A 24,245-nucleotide genomic window follows, 5' to 3' on the forward strand; every position below is an offset into this window, starting at 1 on the left:
AATTATTTTCTTAGCATAAGGTTGGCAACAGATGATATTAGCACTGTTTGTAACAAGAGAAGGAGGGTTTGGCTTTGGCTAAAAGGAAGGGGTGACAATGCGGAAAAATATACTGCATTCTCTGCGAATGGTCGTTCCTAATCCCATGAGGGCCTTCCTCTCCCATGTGATCCTCCACCTGTGCATCACCCCAGGGGGACTATTGACTGTGGACACACCACCCTGTCCCCCTGGGAAAGTTCTCCCAAAAGGGGAGAAGGGACGATATTCACAGAATTGTCACAGTATATAGCAACAGGAATCATGGTTTTCTCTTCTGTAGTTTGCTGAGTTTGCATGCAACAACTGTAGTCACTCTGCTATTGGATGTTCCCCCTTTTATGCAACGTCCAACAGCCCTACCAATCGAATCCATCTCCGACACTACCATTCTCACAGCCGCACATAACATCATGCGATTGTTACATATGCAAACTTCTGTAGTATCTCATATGACACAAGAGAGGTATGAAAAGACAGTCGATTTCCATCGACAAGCCGAGCCCATCTACCAAGTAGGAGATCATGTTTTTTATCTACCGCAAACTCCAACTGCATGGCAAGAAAAAGTTCCGGTCTAGATTACTAGGTCCATATCCCGTGACTCAGGTTTGGAACCCAGAAGCCGTTCGCATCCAGTTGCCCAGATTATGGAAAATCCACCTGACATCCCATGTTCCTATGTTGAAATAATTTCTCGCCATGATCAGTCTTCTGCTGAAGTCACCCTCTGTTCAGGTTGAGGGTTCTCCGGATTATGAAGCACGCTATCTGGTACCCCAGGAGGATGTGGGATGAAATACAGTTTCTCATTGACTGGAAATTATATTGGACCAAAGAGAGGACCTGGGAACCAGCCCATAACGTGCATGCTCCTCGGCTACTTGCTCTTTTTCACAAAAATCAACTGGATCGCCTGTGTTCGGCACAGGCTTTACAGAGGGGGACTGTCACGGCTTGGATGGCACTGCGCCTCGTTCCGCCTCAAGGGAGCACCTGGAAACACAAGTGGAGATTATGGGACCTACCCCAGTACTACAATCCCCACAAGGCACTGCGATGCACACATCATGGTGTCACACCATGTCCTCCATCGTGGAAGTAAATACCTATGCATTGTATACCAACAATACTACTCATTGCAGCCTGTGTCCCATAGGCAGCGTTTTCAACTGGATTCCATTCCCATTCTTTTTCTATGGTTTCTGAATCCCTGCTATCTGAACTGGTTTTTCTCTTGGATAACCTCTTCATTGAATTTGGTGTTTTTCGGTAAGGATTTACTTCTTGACTTTTTCACTGTGTTTCTTCTTCCTGGATTGACTTTGGATTGACTCTTTTGATATTGATGTTTTTTTTACCTTTTTTTTATTGTACTTCCATTTGGATTTGGACCATTGCTTGTGTAGGCATTCTTTTGTTGGATTTCCAAGGAGCTCCCATTCGTTGGTATCACTGCCCTTTTGGATTTCTTTTACTTGGTTTCCTTTTCCATCCGTTATTCCGTCTTTCTGTCGACCGGGTCAGCTCCCTGGTGCGTTTTCTTTTCTTTTTCCATTTGGAAATGAGTTTTCTGACCTATAGAGTTCTTTGATTTCTTCCTTTCGGCACACCTATGCTATCAGGAAGACAGGTCGGAGTGGATCAGGTAGTGACTGGGCAGTGTATTCGGCTACTGCTTCTTGTATCCGTCATTCACAGTTTCCTTTTTCTCTTGCAGCTTCGAGGTGGTCCTCCAAGGGCTCCCTCTGCCCTTCCACCTTCATCCTCTCTGCAGGCTGTTTTCCATAGTCTGTGTGGTGGGGTGGCTTGAGGAGGAAGGTCTGACTCCTCCCAGGAGTGTATTGTTCCCCTGTTGACATTCTTTTGTCTGTTCGACCCACTCGGCTGTCAACTTGGCCCATCCCCAACCCCATGAAACATGTGTTACACCTTGCTCCCTCCCACCTACCCCATCCACCGCCAGAGTCACACATTACTTTGTTTAGCACACTTCTACGACCGAGGAGAGGGCCTTGTGGCAGTCCTACATATGTCATCCAGTAAATGGATGGCTCTTGCTACTGCCGAAGAAGCTGCTTTCCTCCCCCAGGGAGTTTCTCTGACATAGACGAGCCAAAGAAACCACCAAGTGAGTATAAGCATTCACAATGGTGCCCTCACCCATCTTTTTAGAGTAAAAGCCTATGGATGAGACTGATGGCTAGCTGTTCCAAAATTGATGTGGAAGCTTACAATGCCCTTAATTCCTGGATGCTAGGCTGGTGTAATTACCACCAAAAATGTGACCTTCCAAGAAAAGGAATGCGGTGGGAGGGAAAAGAAGCTTGGACAAGATGTCCCCCTAGCTCATAGCTGTGTAGTAGATTTGAGGCTCAGAAAGTCATCTGGGAGATATCCTCCTTGTGGTTTCCATAACACCTGGATAGCTGCCCACCAGACTCATAAAGAGCACATAGGCAAACCTAGCATAAAAGACATGTCAAAAAGCCAGAATGCCACAACAATTGCAATTTAGGGAACACAGGGAACTTTTCTCACACCAAGAAAGCCTTCCAATGCTTCATATAAGATTAAACTGTTGATGGGTTGCTTGAATTCTAAAATTGGCAAATGAGGTGGGGGCATGGCCTGACAAGACTCCATGTAAGATGGAGCCTTGGTGAGCTTCACAGATTCAAGGCTACTATATATTCTGCCTTTGCTGTCATCTCACTATAGACACAGAGGGATGCCTGCCCTTCTGGTGCTTGCTATGTTATGCTGAGAGGCAGAACTGCTCGGGGGATGATTATAGCTAGCTTTAACTGAGCCCTGTGTGCTGTAGCCCAATTACAGATGACGCGCTGCTCTACCTCAAGATATCCTCCATCAAAGACATCCACAGGCTCAAGGCCTGCCTCACATTTATCCAGTCCTGGATGTCTGGTCCGTACCTGAATCTTAACCCCTCCAAGGCTGAATTCTTACCGTTGAACAACAGCACAGAGTGCCATGCCCTGGCTGTCCGTTATGAATCTTGAGGGCTTCACACCCTGCCAGACCACCTGCTCCAACACCTTTTGGTTTGATATTGACCAACATTTCTCCTTCAAGCAGCACATAGCAAGGAAGGCACAAATGTCTTAGTATTAACTTTCTCTCCAGCGGAAATCAAGCCGCTCATTCTAGAAAACAACTTCATATTTGCATTCCAACCATTGGTTCTCTCGCACCTGTATGGTGGCAATGTCCTTCTGTAAGACTTTCCAATGACTCCTCTGGCACCTCGGAGATGTGCCCTACATTCTGCAGCATGACTCAAAAAAGGACTCTGCAAATTCAACAACACGCTGACCCTCATCGAACTGAACTGGCTCCTGCTTCAAGAACGTTTCATCTTCAAATCCTGTTGCATCATCTACAAGGCTGTCGCCCTGAACTTTCCAAGCTACCTCGCTGTGAAACCCTATAATTCACCAGAATTAAGGCCATGTGCAGACTTGAACTCTGCCAGTGCGGGAAGGAAAGAACCAGAAGACAGTAATTTTCTGCCCACGGCCCCAGACTCTGGAACCTCCTCCCCATCAAAACCAGGCTCACCCCCTCACTACTCGATTTCATGAATGTACTCAAGAGCCTCCTATTAAAGGAATGGCTCCTCCCTAATACCTAGGTCCACACACCCTCCTCTCCCCACCCAATCTGAGAGTGGTTATCTGCTCCCTCAGGTTTCCTCCCCTGGGTGCTTGTAGATCCTTGCTGCCGTATCTCTGCTTCCCTGACTTTGTCCTACCACCTATGACTTGTAAAACCCTCCGTTACCCCCAAAGCTATGTACGCGCTCAATACAAACCCTAATAAAGGTGCCTGGTAGTCCCCTCTATCAAGAGATATGTATTTTCAGCCCAGCTTTCGCCCATCTTGGAATGGTTTAACTCCCATATTAAACCAGGACAAAAAGGTTGATAGCTCAGGAGGGTGGGACTTTAGCCAGGGGCTATGGACATTCCTTTGTCACACTAGCCTTTCCTTGCAAAATTAGTCACTCCCTTCTACTTGGGTCACTCTGTACTATCGGGCTAGAGCTCTCAAATAAGGGAGGGTTTGGCCACATTTTTAATTTATTGTGGGCAACCCTGCTTTCTCCCCCAGCTTGGTGCCTGTGACCTACTCCAACAGGATTGAAAGAAGTCTTAAAACCCACTCCCACCTATATAGAGCAGGCTTGTTGACAATTACATTGCATATTTTACTTTGTTTTTTGACAACGATCTGGAGGGGTCTGGTAGTTTGAGACTAGAGTCCGTCTGCTGATAGCACCGTTACTCCCCTTGGGAATATGTATGAACTCTGGCTCTTTGCCATCTAATGCATGAAGAACGAGCCTTCCCAGTAAAACTAGGCAAGTCTGGCGGAGCTGGGGCTGGCCCGAGCCCCACCTGTGGCTCTGGTCTGACTCCCCTCTAGGATCAGTGCCTATCTAAAGCAGGGGTCGGGCATGAGCCCCATCAGGTGCCCACTCCTCAGCTTAAGAAAAATAAATAGACACTTTCCTGGTGTGCTGACAGCACTTACAGGAGTGCATTTGCCTGTATTCTGTTCCCGGCGGTCTGAATGCTGGTCCCGCCCCAGCCACTCATTGATTGGCTGGGGCAGGACAGGAAGTCAGGTGACCTGGATGGTAAATCGGGCAGACATGCTCGTGTAAGCGCTGCCAGCACACCAAGAGCGTGTCTTTTTTATGTTTGTTGTTGTCCCGCCCCAGCCACTCATTGATTGACTGGGGCAGGACTGGAACATTTCCTGGTGGTGCTCTGAAGCAGCATCGAATTCGAAAAGGTGAGTTCCTTTGTTTTCCATTAGCTCATTTACTTGCCCCTCCCAGTACCCTTTATCTCCTTTTGTTGCCCCAACCCCTTTAGTTTCCCCGACACCACCTTTTGACCCTTTTCTTGACCCACCCAACCCCATTTAGCACCTTAAACCTTTTAGCTGCCAGTGCAGTGTTCATCTGCTAGGTAAGCACAGTGGCATTTCTTTTTTTTCTCTTTTTGATTTCATTGTTACTCACAGGCCTGAGGTTCTCCATACCGAGGCAGATGCGCTGTATGGCCTGCGAGTTGAATGTTCCTCATCAGAAGCGATACACTTCTTGTTACCCCACCAGGTGGGTTGTGGCTGTGCTCCACACGGTTCACTCAAGGACATGATTCGCAACTGGGTGCTTTCTGGTCCTACTGAAGTGGTGGATATCGATGCACATGTCATGAACGGTTTACTGTACATTCAGGACAAGAAATACATCCCCGATACTGAGAACCCTCTCTGTGCCATGCGTTGGTGCCACGACTCTCTAGTGGCAGTTTACCCCGGCAAGACTAAGACATTGGAATTATTACGCAGGTGGTCCTGGTGGCCCTACCATGTCAAGAGACATTGTTGATTACATCGCAACGTGTTCTGTTTGTGCTCAGTGCGTGACACAGACAAAAACCAGTCGGTCTCTTGCACTCGCTTCCTGTACCTCACAAACCGTGGTTTATGGTGTCTATGGAATTCATAGTCGAGCTTCCACCAATCCATTATTTTGACACCATTTGAGTGGTAATTGACTACTTTACTAAGTTGGCTATTTTTATATCCTGTAAAGGAGTACCAATTGCTCCCGTTCTAGCGGATCTCTTTCTGAAACACGTGTTTTGTTTTTTTGAGTTGGCTTTCCTTTATTGTTTCTGACAGGGGCTCTGAATTCACCTCACGTTTCTGGCGAGCACACACTTCCTCCTTTGGCATCCAGAATCGATATTCCCGTGCCTATCATCCTCAAACCGATGGGCTGACTGAGAGGCTTAATGCCACATTGGAGCAGGACTTGCGCTGTCTTTGTCTACAGTACTAGGAGACTTGGTTGACGGTCGTTTTCTCAGCTGAGTTTGACTATAACTCTGTTCATTCTTCTACTGGTTCCTCTCCATTTTATGTCTGTATTGGCAACACCCCTCTGAGATTTGGTGACTCTGCATGGGGCATGTCAGAGACCAGCTAGTTCAGGCGCAGAACCATGCCAAGAAATACGCGGATCTTCACTGCACCCCTGCTCCTGTCTATCGTACAGGAATGATGGTTTGGTTGTCTACCAAGAATGTGAAGTTGTGCGGTACACATATGCTTGTGCCCTATTTCGTTGGTCCTTATGAGGTACTCCAGATCATCAACCCAGCTGCTTTATGCTTATGTCTGCCACAGTGGTGGCGGTTCCATCCTGACTTCCACGCTTCCCTGCTGAAGCCGTGCCTGCTCGCTACCCGACTGTCCGCTCGCCCACGCCCGGTAGACAGTGATGAGGAGTATGAGGTTAAAGTGATCATGGAGCAGAATGGTGTACAGTTCTATCTAGTGTATTGGAAGGGTTACAGCCCGGAGGAGTGGACCTGGGAAAACTCGGATAATATCTATGCTCCTGTTCTATTGGCCCGTTTTCACTCAGCTAAGGAGGTGCACCTTCCTTTGGGTGATAATACTGTCATGGCTCCGGCTTCTAGCCTTCATCACCATCATTTGTTAAGGCGGGAGAGGCCTGCAGTTCTGCCCTGGAGCTCCTGGCAGTTGCCATGGCGCCTCGTAGACCAACGCAGCCTCAGGCGGCTCTGCCCCTTCCTCTCAGCTTTCCGCTTCTGTTACCATGACTATGTGACACACGCCAACATCACACACACGCCCACATCATACGGTAACGCGGCTAGCCCGGAAGAACAAAAGGACTCGCGTTTCAATATGCGAGCGCCTCTGATTGAAGTTAGTTCTTTACTTCTTTGATCCTTCACTCCTGTTCTACATTTATTGCTACCTGGTTACTGACTTCTGCTTTTCAGTGGATTGATATTGGATTATCCTCCTGCTTCGGACCTTTGGCTTTGGTAAACCGACTTTGTAACGATTACGATTTTGTTCTGTTTAACTTTGCTTACCTGGTTCTTTGACCTTTTTTTACTTTCCACGGATTGATACTGGATTGTCCTGCATCTTATGAACTATTCTTTGCATATCATAGTGCTTTGAACGCTTTGCTGTTTGCCATTGCACTCCATTCCCATTAGAGCGCCCTCGTTCTGTATGGGAAAAAGATTCCTAACTAACCATATTAACTACCCTTCCCCTTTACCCCACTTGCCTCAAACCTCCTAATTCTTGTGCTACTACTCAGATCCCGGAGTTCCATCAGAAAACATTACAACAACAAAAAGAGTTTTTGCCACCTGCCTTTAAATCATCCCTTCTAAGTATATTCCCAGCTAATTCAGGTTAGTCTCTCTCTAACTACATACTATCATTTATATCCCATATTGCTCTGGTACTAAAACTGTACTTTATTTCTTTGCAGGCTGGTGAATACCTGGTGATATTTTGCTCTTCCAGGTGAACTTCTATCCCGTCCGTATCTCATAAGCTAGCACGGGGTGGTATTTCATAGGGAAAGGTGCCCTCTCAGAGGAGGTCCACATTGGGCTAGTTGAGTACAATTTAGTAACGGCTTATCTACCACCCCTGAGGATTCTAGGTGCTTCCATTCCCTGTGAGTATTTACACCCATCCCCACAATAAAAGCTGTGCTTTGTATCCTGCCTTTCAGACTCCACCCTCCAAAACACAAATCTCATTACTGGCACCCTGCCTTCCCACCACAACTCTGAGACCCTCAACACAAAACGCATATCTTTAATCCCAGGTTTGGCCGATACTGCCCATTGAAGTAAAATCATCTTACGAGGATGGCACATTGTAGAAAAACGCGAACACCTAGATATGAACCCAATCTCCACTTTAGAAACTTGAAAACATAGCTCCTCTTCTCTAGCAATACAACTATGTGTTAATGTTTGAATTTAAAGAGCTGAAACAATACTCTGTTTTTATCAGATTCCTGATATTCCAAACCCTACTAAATAGCTGTGGCTGTTTAAAAAGTATATTTAATACTGTTCTCTTTGGGTACTTTGCACACTTGTGACATGCTGCAACATTCCATTCAGCCTCTTTAAGTTCTAGTCATCTTGGGAATTTCTACTTAGTGGCATTATTGTGTGTTAGTGGCATTCTCAGTTTTTAGAACATAAATGGATCATAGAGAAATACAGCAGCTGCCACCGATGTCCAGTAACAAAATACCATCCCTTCCCCCCTGTGCCAATTTCTTTTTACCCAATTTTCTTTTTTAAAGGGTGCTCTAAAAGTCAGCATTTTATCTCATTATTTAAAAAAAATCCCCCCGAATTGCCCCTGATTGTTTCGGGCTCCATCGCTACGCTCGGTCGCTATGGCATATCTGGGGGAAATATTTAGGCCCATCCACTTAAAGAATTCACCAGCCATCACTGACCATGGGTTTGTGCTGGCAGCAGGGTGGGGGGAGCACACAGACTGTGGTGGGAGCAGGATGGGGGCATGGGATAGTGGTGGGAGCAGGGTGGGGAAGAGTCCAGGGTCTGTGGTGGGGAGAGCCCAGGGATCAGGTTATGAGTGGGATGAGGGAGTCCAGAGACTGTGATGGGAGCAAGTGGGGGAGCCCAGGGACTATATTGGGAGCAGGGTGCGGTGACAGCGCGCAATAGTTCACAGTAATTTGGTCTTACTGTCCATTTGGCATTTTTGGGGGGCTTGCCTACATTTTACTCAGAAGAGCCTAGGCCAAAAAAGGGAAGAAGAGGACATTCATGTAATTGTGCACATCTAAGAGCCACACACTACCATATGGTGATTTTGTTGGTGTAGTTATACAGAATCCAGGGATAGGGCAGAGCAGTTGTGTACTGGGGAGCTAAGCTGTCGGCCGTACAATGCAAAGTGAGGATAGAGCATGTTTGCAACTTTTATTTTGAAATTTGGACTACTGTGGGAAACGGTACAGTATGAGACTGGGGGGTCAGTGAGCGTATTGGCTATGTTTCCAGTCCTTTCCTTGGATATGGAGGGCGAACCAAGGTTTGGGACAGACTTGAAGAGTTTGTTTTGTAATGGGTTAGAGGACGTTGTGGTGCAGGTCTATTGTGGAATTGTATATGGCTTACAAGTGGACTCTGCAGAGTGATGGGATGTTAGGGTGGGCCCGGTTATTTGGGGCTGATATTCACGTAAACCAGTGGGGCTGTGCCACCTATCAGTGCATATGGGCTGCCCCGTGATTACAGCACTTTCTCGTGTTAGGCAACACAAAGTAAATGACAGTTTCATTGGGAATTCCAACATTTCATGGCCACGAATGCCCGTAGTAATGTATTAAGTATTGAAAGGTTGAAGAGCCAAGTGATTACAGTCACATGCGTCCAGTCACACAGCGCACCTCCCCTTGAGCATTGCGTAAATCTCCTTGCATTGAGTGTCATTGTGGTCCCTTGGAAGTCAAAAAGTACCAACTAGACACCTGGTCCAGTTATCTCACAAAGGACAGAACCTGAAGTTTTACATCCTGCACCACTGAAAATGAAACACAAGGCATCATAAGTGGAACTTCTGTGAGACCTTCCTTTGTGGCCAGACTGTGGATGTCTCTTACGGCGAGTGCTGCCTTTCTCCACGCTGGATGTGTCCTCGGGTGACTGGGATTCTCTTTCCTAAAACCTTTGTGCAGCCAGCCATGATGGAAGAAAAAAATCATGATTTGTGGGCCATTGTGTGCTTCGGCGTAATGTAAATGGAATCACCACTATACATATCCACAATGTTCACTTGGAGGGAAACGAGATGCAAAAATCAAAACCCAGGGTCTAGAAGAAAGAGTGCATACTGCATGGTTAAGAGATGCAAGGGAGAGTGCTTGGCTCTGGATAGCACAGAGTGGTCTGACAATCAACCAGGACATAGGCTCAAATACATGGCAGACAAACAGCTTGATGCTCATCAGACTTTATTAAGTATTCATTATTAACAAAGCGATAGGACGCTGCCCTGGGGAAACATCGGGGTCACGCAGACATCAAACTCCAGAGATGGAGGCTGGGGGGGGGGCTCATTCTTTCTCTGCAGGCATGGAGCATGCAGAGATGGAAGCCACTGTTCTTGGATGAGGCACAGAGTTGTGTTGCTGCTTGTCCCTCACAATCAGCCTACTCTGAACTGTGATCTGCACACTGCATGCTGTGCTTCAATTCAGCCAGAGGCCGGGCTTGCAGGCCTCGGCAGGCACAGATCGGATCGTCTCGCACATTTAAACGTCAAATAAAACTGGATGTATGTACAATAAAACGTATTTGTAATATAAATAGAAAACAGGACACGTAAAAAATTAGTGCTGAACATCAGTAGCTGGAGCCAACCTAGTGAGCCACTAGTCGAACTGGTCAAGTTCTCAAACGGCCGAGTAAACAGTAAGTTAGCAGACCTCTTAAGAGTATTACTGTACCCATCACTGGAGATTAACAAGGCCTATCAGTTTATAGCTCAACAATGTTTAACAGCAGAAGTCAGTTATTTCATTAATTTCAGTACATAGATCATACATGCTCACCTAGGCTGGTCACTATACAGCTCACCTCTGAACAGATCTTGTCAACCCTTTAGCTAAAAGTCAAAATTTAAAACCGAAGCACACTCGAAACCAGATCTCAAATAAAATATTCACTTGTGCAGTGCCAAGCAGTTCGCTGAAACTTCATCTCTCAACACATGTACAAGGAGGGATAAAATACTCACTGCACAGCTATTTGTAAAGTTCTACAAACTCATAAGTAGATTGAAGGCCTGGGAACGGAATGTCGTATTAATAGAAGATTGAGTGGCAATGACTCAGAGGGCGGTAGAGGTGGACCACATTGGTGACAATGGTTGACATATTTAGGCGCGTGATGCTTAAAGTTTCTCGGCTAGGCAGCTAGAGGCTTTCTCCTGAAGTGCCATTGGCTGACTGCAAGGAGTCGGACAACGCGGATTTAGAGGGGAAGACAGAAAGTTGCCAGCAGATGTTGCTGGCACCCAAAGCTTTGTTCGAGCCTTTCAGAATCCTCATACTATTTGTGGCCGGGTTATTATGATTAACTACTTTATTCAACAAATGCGAAGAACGCCCCTGGCTCGATCTTGGGACCAATTAGGGCCCCAGCAGTAGTTGGCTGGTGGTCTTCGGATGTGCATGATGGTACTTTTAAAAAAAAGGCTTAAATATTGGTTAATGCATCTAAGCTTTGACTAAGAGTGTCTTGTCGAAAATCAACCCATCGTCTTGCCATGTCCTGTTTGGTCACATCCAAAGCAAGGGGTTTAATGTTCGAGGGATATCGTACAAGCTTGAGTGGGAGGCATACCTGCAGACAGGTTCAGGATTATTCCATATTCTCTCTGCTTGGCAAAACGCAGTCTCCATCACTGGGGCACTCACGGTCTGCAAGCCCACAATAACCATGAGGCTAAAAGGCGGGATGAGAAACTGCGCTGGAGGAAAGGAAGACTGGTCTACATTGAGCAAACAGTGATCAGATGAGAGACCTAGGGCATCATTACAAGTTGGCAGGGGTGGAATTAATGTGCCGGTATCAACATATACTGTCACATTTACGCACCGGCTAACTACATGTATGCCTGTGGGGTGGAGGAATCACCTCCAACTTGGAGCTGGAGGTACTTCCCCCACCCCATCTTGCAAAAATCGCCGGTATTACAGGCACCATTAGTACCAGCGCCTGTAACACCGGCAAAGTCCCCCATGGAGTCCTATGGGGCTCCATGGAATGGGGACTAACACTGCATACCGGCACTCGTAAACCGGCGGTAACAGTAATTCTGGCGGATTTACCAACAGGATACCAGCAAGGTTGTAATGAGCCCCCTAATCTTGGGCTTTGTGGTGACAGGAGGAGTTCAGAGACCTACCCTCAGGCTCATTGGTGACTAGAGGAATGCGGAGATCGGACACCGACTCTGTGGTGGCTGGAGAACCAAGAACCCCTGGAACAGGGCCACTTTAAGGAGCATGGAGTTTTGGCCATAAGCTCAATGGGGAGCGTAATATTGAGGTCTGTCCTCGGGCTTAGTGGTTGAGGAGCAGCGCAGGCATGGCTTCTCCCAGATGAGTCCCGAGAGAAGCCTCTTGCTGCACTCCCCAGCAGACCGGTTCTGTCATGCTTCCTGTACTCCCATTCCTAACAGACACACTTGTTCTCTTTACTCCTCAGAAGTCCCTGAGAGACACGCCGCCGTCAGCAGCCCTTGCAACTCCACTCTTAAGCAGTTCAGTTCCTGCCACCTCTCAGCAGCTGCTGCCCCAGCGTCTTCTGTAGTCTACAACTGTCAGGCCACTCTTCAGCAGTGTGCGACTGTCATGGCACCCCCTTTGCAGTCCCAAATGTCGCAACTACCTTACTATATAGCTGGAAGCACATTGTGAATGTCACATTAAATATTTAAAACACGCACATTTCAGAACAGATCAATGAAAATGGCTCACTCCATCCCTCCAAAAATTAGAAAATGAAAAGGCTATTAAAAACGTAATGAGTTCTGGCAGGTCCGGCCCGGATTAGTGTAATCATCGGTTTGGATCATTGATTTTACAGGCGCTTTGCTCCCACCCCACCTCCAGAGACTGCAGAAGCTTCTTATCTCATCCACAGCAGGGAGCGGATCCTCCATCATCCGCACACGCCATCAAGAGTGCATGTACTCACAACCACTGACGCCCAGGCCAATGCACTTTGTACTCCGAAAACCTCCACCTGGAGTCCATCATACTTACAATGGCTGCTTTGGTGCAGTGTTCCCCCATTCTCACATACAGTTCTATGCCGTGTACACCATACCCGCAGCTGCTCCCACTCTTCCTCTGCCCTCATCAGTGTAGGATGTACTTAGATAATGTCCGCTGCCCCCGGAACTGTCCATTGCATTTACAGACTGGACCATTTCTCCTCAGTGTAGATCATACTCTCAGCCTATCCCCCTTCCCATTGCCCCCCCCCCCGCGCCCCAACCCTGTGCAGGGAGCATCATAGTAACATGTCGCTTTGCAGCGTACATGCCACTCTCAAAGTGCTTTTGCAATACATAAGGACTCACAGCTTTGGCCCTTCTTTCTGTCTGAAGAGTGCATCATGCTGCCACCCTGGCCACCTCTGCCTGTGGAGTGTAGACTGTGCTCACAGAACGGCCTGCTCTTCTCTCTGTGGTATACATCTCAGAGCTGCAGGGCGGCCACCTCATTCTCTGCAGCATCCATGCGGCCTGGCAACCTCTCTTTGTAGGGCCTCACAGAACGCTAGCACCATAGCACACGGGAACTACCGGACAAGGCAGCGACTGGACAGAACATGGACTGTACCAAGGATTTCGAGAGAGTGGACAGAGTCTGAGAAAGAAGCATTTCCTTGCAGTCAGGACACGCTTGGAGAGCCTTGATGTCAACCACACCAATGCCCCGATTCCCCTTGCTGTACTAGCGATAGGTGATTAGATCAGCGATGGGAGAGTTTACTTGAACCCCACATGAGATGAAGCCATTCCGCTATAATAAAGGGCATTGGGAGAGAAACAGAAGCCACCTAGGGCAAAAGGTGCAAAGGAGAGCATAGTGCCCCTGCAACCTGGAGATTCACCAATGGGCCTGCCAAGCATTATTTGTAGACAGGGCTCTCTGGGATGAGAGGATGCGGAGCCCAGCCTGATACACTGACATGTTATAGAGAACTCAGACCCGCAGTCATGGGTCAATTTGGGTGCGATTCTAGTGCAGGGCACAGATGTGCTCACATGCACCCTGCCAGCCTCAGACAAGTCCCCTTCAGAAAGCCTGGCGCGGCAACTCCTGCTCCCGCTTCTGTAGCGCCTGCAGCATTGCCAGCTCCTTGGCTTCCTTCTTCTGGTTCCGGGCTTCAAACTCCAACCTGCAGCAAAACATTGCCAAACATGGAAGCAGAGTCAGATGGGTATCCACACAGCTTAGAAAGACAATCTCTTGAAGGTTCCCACAGCCAGCGCAGTGCACATCACGAGTATTCTCACAGCAGGCACAGTGTGCATAATGAATGTTTGGACAGCAAGCGGAGTGCATCAAGAACACTAACAAATGTGAGACACCCTTCCATCTCATCTGAGCTGTCTCTCCTCTGTGTGCCCTTTGCATGCCTGTGACCATATACTGTCTGACATATAGTGACGAGCATAAAATGGCCAAGTCTGCCGAAGACCACTTGTGCGGATAGATGTGGCAAAGTGTTGGGAATGGCACATGAGCCCCAGAGGTCTACCCTGAAGAAATTGGCCCTCTTGTGGTGTACAATATCCTAAATGGCAGGATATAGTAGGCCTGCTTCCCAAAGCGCCTTGAGTATCAGGCCCAACGCCTCTGCTTGACTGATACAGTAGACTTTAGAGAATTCATTCTGTACACTAGCGGGTTGAAGAGAGGAAGCGTTGAGGGGCTGTGATCTGGAGTGGCTTGTGTATCTCAGAGGAACCAGCAATAATGTGTGCAGTGTGTCAAACAGATGCTAGTGCAGTGGTGGCATGGGGGCCGAGAGACCAGCCGCTGTCTCCTGAATGGAAAGAGGTAGAACCTCTCTTCTACTCTAAGCTTGTAGTCCAATGCAAGACATGAGCTGAGCTGTGTAAAAACTGTGCTTAAAGGTGCGTCTTTGGTCACAGTGAGGCTATCCTTTGTCATATGCATGGGCAGCTGAAATGAGTGTTGTATCAAACGATGAGGGTCTTCTTCTCGGAGGAGGGGTGGTGGTAGAGGGGCATTACAGGGTCCTGTAAACCTTAGATTCAAAGCACTTAAACCTTTGGGACAAGGTGGATTCCAGACAGGAATCAAGTACTGTGAATGGCCAGTGCATGTGCAGGTGGAGGGTCATTTCACTTTATCCCCCATAAGTCAATCTATGGTTTTGTGCATGGAAAGGACGAATAAGATGGTTTGGGGAGTGGCAAAGCATTATCTCGAGTCTTCCTCACTGACTAGACTAGCTCATCCTAAAATCCTTTCTTTCAGATTGGCCCGATGTAGGCAAGAGCAGGAAACTTGCATGTGGGCTTACCTGACCCCGAGGAGGGCTTGCAAGGAGTTATATCTTGAAAGTAGGACCTAGAGTTTGCGGTTTCTTTATTACTTTCAGAAAGTAGACTCAGGTGGCAGAACTAAGTCTGTTCTGCTATCTCTCTGCACCAGTGTGTTCTCATAGGCTTACTAGGGCTTCCTGGACATTTTATAATGTTTTTGGAACCCCTCCGGTGTGTATTTATGGTGTAAACTAGGCATGTACCAAATAGCATATTTAGCACTTGGCCAGATATGGAATAGTTTGCCAGGTATTCGGAAGCTGAATTGTTGTTTTATTTAATTATGTTTGATACTTAAAACACAAACTTGATGAAAGGTGATCTTTTTCTGGCAAGTCGAAATTATAAAACCACCTTAGCGACAAAAGAAGGAGAATACAAGTTAGCAAAGTGGGAAAAACTGTTGGATGCCATTGACAGGAAAGATGGTACACTTTCTGCCACCTGATTAGTACTGGCAAGAGTGATTAGAAAATCCCCAACATGGTAACATCCGGGAAGAGGCAGGGGTAAACCACTTCCAAGACTTGTATAGGGATAACTGTTTCGATCCTACTCAGTACAGGAGCTCCCTGCCACAAGTGAATCCAGCACATGACCCTTTGGTTTGCTCAGTTGATGAAGTATACAGAGCGTCATCTCGCCTATATAAATCGGTACCTTGTATATGGGCTCCCTAGGTGAATTAGCTTTTTAAAGCTATTACATCAGAAAATATTATAGCAAAATCATGGACAAATGCAGAGATGGTCCCGATATACAAAAAGGGGGGGGAAGAGAACAGCCGGCCAATTATCGCCCGATATATTATTTGGATTCTGGAGGCAAGCATCTTGCCAACGTTGTGCATTCTCACTTGGAAGAGTGGTGTATGGGACATAGACCAATTAGCCCCCTCCAGGTAGGTTTCCAGCATGGGGTAAGCACAATCTAGAATTGAAAAATATGCATTTCTCAGAAAAATGAACCTGTTGTGATGCTCATAGATCTGAGAACCGCATTTGACTGTGTCTCTCGAACTACACTATGGGAGTGTCTGGCTAAATTAGACTCCATCATAGTGCCTGATTGCATCATATTGGCAGCCCAACTATTATACAGTGGGAATGATACATAAGTAAGGTGGGTCGTAGGTGGTGAACCATCAAAGCTGCTCCCAAGTTTGAAAGAGGTGTGCCAGAGTTGCACCCTGGCTCCCAAATTGTATTGCCTCTTTATAAACCAGGTGATAGATAACTTACCTTCCACCCACCCCCCTGCCACCCCATGGATGCACCATCACTAGGCAGTGATAAATCCCCTACATTGATGTTTGCAGACAAAACAGTATTGGTCTCTCTGACCCTGAGAGGTTTGATTAAGCAATTCTTTATTCTTAGCGTTCTGTGAAGAAAATTGACTGGAGGTTAAAACAACTAAGACTAAGTTGAATGGAATTTTTAAAGAAAAGGAAGCACATACCTTGTGTCAAAATCTCCCTGAAGGGTGAGAAATTTGAAAAGGCCAGTTCATATGACTAGCTTCGGTTGCCAGTAACCGCAAAAGGAACTTGGCATGATCAAGTGGACAAAACCAACCTGGCTCTAACAAGGTATAGTGGGGCGATTGCTAACTTTTCTAGAGATTATGGAGGGAACGCATTGAAAGCCCCGATAGAAGCTTACCAGCAGCAGGCCCGCCAGGCTGCCCTCTATGGAGCCATAATGTGGTGCCAAATGGATCTGAAACAGTTCGTTGTTTCAGAGAATGGGTTTCTGAAAAATATCACTGGGCTTCCTTGGTCTACTCCAACAATTCTGCTATTGCTAGAATTTAACATCGAGAGTCTGAGCCACTTGTCACTTATTGAACCTGTTCTGTTTTGGGTTAAATTGTGGAGTTCACCCTGTCTAGCAAAATGTAGAAATGCTGCCAGAAATCATTTGTCACAGGAGGGAAGGAAATGTACCCCGTGGTTCATGTATATTAGGAATTGTTTGCTTAGTTTAGGTTGCTGTAATCTCCGGTAGTACCCCGAGTCGACTGATAGGTCTACTAGGGATATAATCAAGTCTAGGTATCTTGAGAGCAAGGGCCAAACAGGAGTTCTCCCGCGCGGCCCGCCAGACCCGAGCAGCAGGTCACAGGCCGCCTCACCCCTCCGTGCAAAAACGACTATCTACATGGATAGGGTAGAGGAACCGTATTAATGCAGACAACGCTGCAATAGTAACGAAGAGGGCACTCACCTACATGCCCACAATTCAAGCCCTGATGAATGTGGTTTAACTACCCCTTACCACAGAAACCGGTCGGCTATGAAATGACCTGACCTAGAGGACAATAAGATCACCCAGAGTCAGTGCATTTGGACTATGGATCCCCAAACCAATTAACCCTGAGAGTCCCACCTTTACGAAAGAATCGAGAGAGAAAGATTCACCGAAGAATATCCTTTTTTCTTCTTTTTCAACACTTCTGCACCTGCCTGACAGAGAAAACCCATTAAAGATTCCAGTTCTTTTCATCTAGAAAGCAGCAGACACATGGCCCACTCTTTATGTGGCCCAACATGTGTTTTTTAGCACGACACAGTGCACTCACATATGCTTGACAGATATTAATGCCAAACATTGTCTTAGTAACTGAAGTCACCTCAGGGTGTAAGAAGTGTGTGTGAGGCATCCCAAAAGGGTATCTACTTGCTTATCTTAAATCTAAGGGAATGTTATAAATTGTATTACTTATTGTTGCATATTGCCCTTTCTAAAGGCTTATTTAAAACAGACCGGTAAATAAATAATAATTTTACTAGAAAACCTTGAGTGTATGTGTTATTTGGAGACTTGTAATTGTGAATCTCAGTGTTACATCCCTACAGCTCACGTTTACCCCTCTTGAGATAAGTCGGGCTGCTAGTCACTCTACCAACTTGTGTAGTACAGACCTATACCAATAGGTGGGTTACCTATTACCAAGAGTACACGGCTGGTGTAGTCTGCCGCAGGGTATCTGCATTCAATTGTGCCTAACAGTTACTCAATACAAAATGAATAGAAAATGAATAATGAACCTATCTCCAACCCATCACAGGATTGCCACAAAGTGCATAACCCTTGCATTAATCCAAACCCTTGCTCTAATACTTAGCCGTACCCTAACTGCAACTCCACCACTTACCCTGATGCTTACTTTACCCTAACGACTCGGTTTATTCTAACCGCTATCCTACGCCGACATCGCCAGCCATCTCCAGCCTCCCTATCCCTTTCTTTAACACAACCAAAACCATTACTCTATTGGTCCTAGCCTTTGCAATAACCCCTATGCTAACACTAATCCTGAAAATTAATTTACCCTAACAACTAACCAAACGCCAATTACTTTACTCTAACCCCTATTCTTACCCCAACCCTATACTACCCTAAACCAGGCAATCACAAGCCCACTAAACCCTCCTTAACCCTAACAATTACTCTAGCAGCACTACATTTTTGGCTAATTTTCAGCTGCATTTTGTTACAACCTTTTGCTTGGCAACTTTTTCACTGCAAAGGTCTTTTCAGCACGACTATTTCACAGACTACATTTATGTTGGCTACATTTTCACTAGTCACCGATGTTTTAGGCAATGACATCCTTAACTTGACATGGAGTGATTAGACATCAACCGCTTCGACACTGAATATCTTTGAAGGGGATTGTCTCCACACTGAAATGGGCAATACTGATGAGAACTCCGATAGTGAAGAGCTTGTCACTAATGGACCTCTGTGTGGGTGTCTCAGAGCAATGGGCTCCAGAGCCACCTGAGGGACATCAGGAATAGCACCAATAGTGATAGGTACAGGGATCACCTCATCTCTCTACCTCTTCCAAGGCATTATGGTGCTGGATGCTTTTGATCTGGGTCCCTCCAGCATGCAGATATCCTGCCTGGAGACATTTTACTTCCTTTGCTGAAAACCTCTTCCTTTGCACTGTTCAGTATAATGGTCATCCCACAAGCAGTACATATACTTGCCCTTCTTTGCCTTCCTACTACTGTATTCGGGGCATCCAGGAGAAGGAGCCAAGTAAGAGGCAGAAAAAAATACCAAACCAGGCAAAAATATGTCAGAAAAGACAACATTATACTGTGTCAACTGAAACAAAGGAAACCCCAGAAGAATAGTGGGCAAAGTATGAAAAGGCTAAACAGTCAGTAGTGTTAAGGGATTCTTCCACTAGCATGGACAAATTAAGTGAAGGCTAACTAACGCAGCAGTGCATTATGGGGCTCACTGAGCTTGACTTTCTTAAAGGCACAGTGTACTATGTACAAAATTCCTAGATGGATATATCCTGTGCACTACATCCCCTTAAATTGCATTCACAAAAATCCTAGTCTAGACAATAGTTAAGTTATAAGTCAAAGCTAAATTCCAATGTTTCTTATTGTCGTCTGTGGAAGTTGCCACAAAAATATTATCATAACAATCTTTAATTCTTAAAATGTGATGTATTTCTTATTAATGTTCAGCCATCCCTCCCTAATTTTACATTGCTTACATGTATTCACTTTTTGAGTAGAGCTCTTCTTCAGTGCACCCTATCGCCTAATAGAGAAATTGTGTTGTAGTTCAATGTAATCTCAAACTTTCGCCTGGTAGGCTGATTGAGCTGAAGCTATGTACCAGGGGAACACGGTTTCCATCCTCTGTCATGCAGTAGGGGGATTGGTCTGTATCTGAATGCTTATTCCATCTAAAGTATGTCAGGAAGTAGAGGCTGGAGTTGAGACGATAGGCCAAACCCCTTAGTCTATATGAGGAACGGATGGAATAGTATGAGGTGAGTTGGGGGACTTGGGATGTGCTGCACCTACCCACATTCCACTATGTGAAGCAGTATATCTCTTCTGATGAGGAGATATTTTTACAATGACAACAATGTGAAATGCTTCCACTGTATGATGTTGTTTATGTTTGGGGTGTCTTGTTCACCCATCCTTTTAACCAGTATCATGCTTTGACCACTGCATCTAGTACAAAAGAGAAGAGGATGGAGCATTTCGCTCAGCCTGGTCTGTGAAGACACACATATAAATGAGCAACTTACTTACCTTTGGTAATGTTCGTTCTCAAGGGCATAGTATTCTTCCCACAGATTATTGGTCTCTTCAAGTGTCACTGAGTTTTGGAATGTGCATCCCTTTCTCACGCAACAGAGCGGTTCCAACAAAATGCACAACTAGAAGTACAGTTTAAGGTGTATAGGGGCACTTACAAGCTTGGGCAAAAAGGAAAACATAACACAGAAAACCTAGACTAGAATGTCCATCTGGTTCCAACCTCCTAAGGGGATTACCCAGGGTTCCTTCCAGTCACTCACGGTTTCGGGCAATGTGTCTCTTTCGTGGCCATAATGCTTTTTTTTATAACGCGCCCAGTAGCATACCTGAGTTGGGTTTCTAAGTGTGGATCTGGGATTCAAACCTCTGTTGCTCTGCGTGTTCTTGCTTCCAAGAGCAGCGCATTGCCCCTGTGCCATCTCCTTTCACAGTATGGGTGGTAGTCCTCCTGAGCTCTTAGGTTTAAAGTGGTGCTCAATCCATGCCAAAATGCTGTGTCTGAGCCGGTCTCTCACGTGACCAGAGTGGTAAACAGACAGGAGACCGCTAGCTTTCTCCTAAGCTTCTCACCGACCCCCTTGCCGAGGGTCCAGATTCTCTGACCTACCTGTCCCCTTTCTCTCTTCACTTTTATGCCCCACTGTGTGCTTGTGCGTATGTGGTCTTCCGCTACTCTCTTCTCCTTCTCTTCCTCTATCTCTTTGTGCACTGATTTTACGTACACCTCCTCGACATTTCACCACATGCCTCTTCCTCCACCCTTCACAGCATTCAGACATTCTATACCCACTAGGTCCTAGCTTTTTATGGGCCTGACCCACCTCCTTTCTCCAGCCATTGATTTTCCTCCTCTGCTTTTATTCATCCCTCTTTCTCTTTTCTCCAACACCTGATTTTTCTCCTTTCCAGCCTCCTTTCCTTCTCCTCTCTTCCCTACTCAACAGCCTCTTCCCCTGTTTTCTCCAGATCTGTAATAAGCTCCCCTGGGAACTCAGGAAAATTGAATCATTGTAGCAATTCCGTAAAGCCCCATAGACTTTTCAAATGAATAAGGCTGATAGAACGTAGGAGGTGGACACAATCACGGGTAAAGTGTAGTATTTCATTTTTATTTTTTATAACCCTCTGCTCGTAGATGCAGTTTTGTCCATTCAGCCGTGCGTTATAAATACATCAAATATCAATTCTCTCCACCAACCAACTCCAAAAGCGACCGCTCCATTCAAAACACTCACACTATACTCTATTGCCCATTGCCTTTTTTTTTTATAGATCTAGTCTCACCTTCAGGGATGGTCCTCTCCCTAATGGGGCTGACTGTTTTAGGTAGGAAACGTTGAATTAGTTGTGCTTCCCTAGCCCCACCCCCTTCACTCCTGCGTACCAAACCTTTATACAGGCCTTCTGCCATCATGAATGTCAAATTCCTCTGGCATTGGAGAAGTCTATGGTGTACATCACCTGTACTTCTTTCCTGCTCCCTTGACTTATGAATGATCTTTGCCGAGTCGAGTGTTGACACATGGAAGCCTGTGGTTGCTGACCTTTCCTCTTTTCCTGCTCAACGCTGTCGTGCTCCATACACCATTGGTTAGTTTGTCAGGTAATCTTGATGAAAGAACAAATGACTTGCCTCTCGGTGCAGTGTTCTTTTTGATGGAGGTTCCTCTCATGGATTCTCCTATGCCATCCCAGCTGTTCTTTGGAAACTCTTCAGCTGCCAGTGGGAGCAGCGTGACTCTGTCGGCTCCGCCCGACGCCTCTATGCACCGCACGCCGGATATGACATTGGGGTCAGTATATATAGCGGCATCGCACCCAGTGACCTTAGTTCCACCCTTTTTTCCCAACCAATCTGAGGGACCGTAGAACTGATGGTGTACTAGCTATCCACCACGAGGTGCAGGTAGGGAGGGCAATGAAGAATCCGTGGGAGGAACATACACCAGAAAGAACATAAGTGAGAGGTAAGTAATTTGTTCTTCTAATGGATTTCTTCCTCCCACGGATTCCTCATCTATGATAGACTCTGAAAGCAGTACGTAAATCCTGAGGCGGGAGGAAGTAAGGACACCACCCAGACCAGAAAACTCTAAGATTGCCCTACCAAAACTGGCATCCTGGCTTGCAAGGGCATCCAAGCAGTAATGCTTAGCGAAAGTGAGCAGAGATGCCCATGTCGCAGCCCGGCAGATGTCCATGACAGGGACTCCTTTCTGCAGGACAGAGGTGGCAGCCACTCCTCTGGTAGAATGGGCTCGAGACCCTCATTCATATCCTTCCTAGCCAGATCATAGCATTTCGAGATGCAGAGATTGGTCCACATTGGCAGGGTCTGTTTGGTCACAGCCCTGCCAGCCCTCCCTTGTGCACCCTCTACTTAAGAACTCCTCCGCCAACCCCTCCATTCCTGCATACTACTGCCCTATCTCGTTCACCCCTTTCCTGCGCGAACACCTGGAGAAGCTGGCTATCTCTCAGCTCACCCTCCACACTGAATCTGCTGGTTGCTTCCACAACCATCCGTCTGGCTTTAGAGCATCCAGAGGCATGGAAATCGATCTTCTGAACACCCGCGAAGACCTGCTCTCAAATCTCGACACTAACACTCCCTCTGTCCTCATTCTTCTTGATCTTTCCTCTTCCTTTGACACGGTAACCCACAACATCCTGATCACATGTCTGCAGGACACCCTGGAAATCAGAGGTCAGGCAGTAGCATGGTTCACCTTCCTTTCTGACCACCCATCCCAGGTGGAAATTGGGTCCTTTCTCTCTACTATCAATCACTCTTTCAACCTGTGGCGTTCCACAGGGTTCTAGCCTATCCCCCTGATTCTTCAATGTCTACATGGCTGCCCTTGCACGTGTGATTGCCACTTTCATATCTAACTTCCAGTGTATGCGGATGACACGCAACTCTCCTTCAGGCTACCCTTAGCCACCTCCTCTACCTCGCTCATATCTGACTGTCTGCAATTCAGTCATGGTGTGCTGCAAACCACCTCTGTCTGAGACTGAGATCGTTAGCATTGGGACTCCTGCTCCCGCTTTCCCTCTCTGATTCTGGCCGGCCTCCCTTGGCCCTGCATCTGCACCCACCTGTGAGGCAAAAAACCTTGGGGTCATCTTTGACTTCCCTCTCTCCTTCTCCACTCACATTTCGAACATCTCTAAAAAGTCCAACTACCAGCTACACCTCCTCAGAGCCCAGGGACTGCATCTCTCCGGCACTGAAATCCCTCCACTGGCTCCCAGTGGCTGCAAGGATCAAGTTCAGGACCCTCTGCATTGTCCACAAGGCTTCCTGGGGCCTGGGACCTACCTATCTGCAACAATGCCTACCCTAAATACTGTCCTCCCCGAGCCCTCCGCTCATCTACCTCCACCTTCTGCAAGTGACCCGGTCCTCCAAGCAGAGATTTGGAGGGTGATCTTTATCCTCTGCAGAGGCCTCCCTCTGGAATAGCATCACTGCTGCACTCCATCTTGAGCCGGATTTCCTTAAGTTTCGGAAACTCCTTAAGACATTCCTCTTCTCCTCTTCCTTCTCTCTCCCTCTACCCTGCTAACCTTTCTCTCCGCTCTCTCCCTCCTTTTCTGCACAACTTTTTGACTGGCCGCCTAGTGTACCTCAGAGTCGCACAGGTCCTTGGCACCCTTGCCAGTCTTCTTGAACTTGCCTTCGGGCATGCACTAATTTCCTGGTTACTGTACATGGCCAATGACCCTTAAGAGTGGCATCTCTCAGCACTTACCCCAGCTTCTGACCGACAGGGCGCACTTGGTCCCCCCACGCACTTATTCCCCCCCTCCCCTCTGCCACACCTGTCTGCGCACTTGCTCGATCTGAAAGCACCATGCCTTGAAGATTGTCTATCTGTTTTTCCCGTGTGTCCCCTCCTTGCATGTTGGCACCTCAATGCTCTTGGAAAAACTGCAGAATCATCGTCAGACCTATTTGCTGTTATCTACACTGTTAATTGTATTATATGAACTTGTACCATGCACCCATTCTTCCTGGCCAAATTTGTATCATTCAGAAATTCAAGGGCTCCGAATGACTGTTGTTTTTTTCCCCCTTGTTCAA

The 24,245-nt window shown here is 46.8% G+C and overlaps 1 protein-coding gene across 1 annotated transcript in view; it reads right to left on the minus strand.

Moving 5' to 3' along the window:
- Positions 1 to 9,905: 9,905 nt before the first annotated feature.
- PCYT2 (phosphate cytidylyltransferase 2, ethanolamine) overlaps positions 9,906 to 24,245 on the minus strand; it is a 271,685-nt gene continuing 257,345 nt past the window's right edge. The window contains exon 12 of the mRNA XM_069655300.1: positions 9,906 to 13,886. Within this exon, the coding sequence (XP_069511401.1) occupies positions 13,784 to 13,886 (103 nt within the window). The 3' untranslated portion in view covers positions 9,906 to 13,783. The remainder of the gene's footprint in view (positions 13,887 to 24,245) is intronic.

The sequence above is a fragment of the Ambystoma mexicanum genome, chromosome 3q, assembly GCF_040938575.1.
Source record: "Ambystoma mexicanum isolate Mex_15411 chromosome 3q, UKY_AmexF1_1, whole genome shotgun sequence".
NCBI lineage: Eukaryota > Metazoa > Chordata > Amphibia > Caudata > Ambystomatidae > Ambystoma > Ambystoma mexicanum.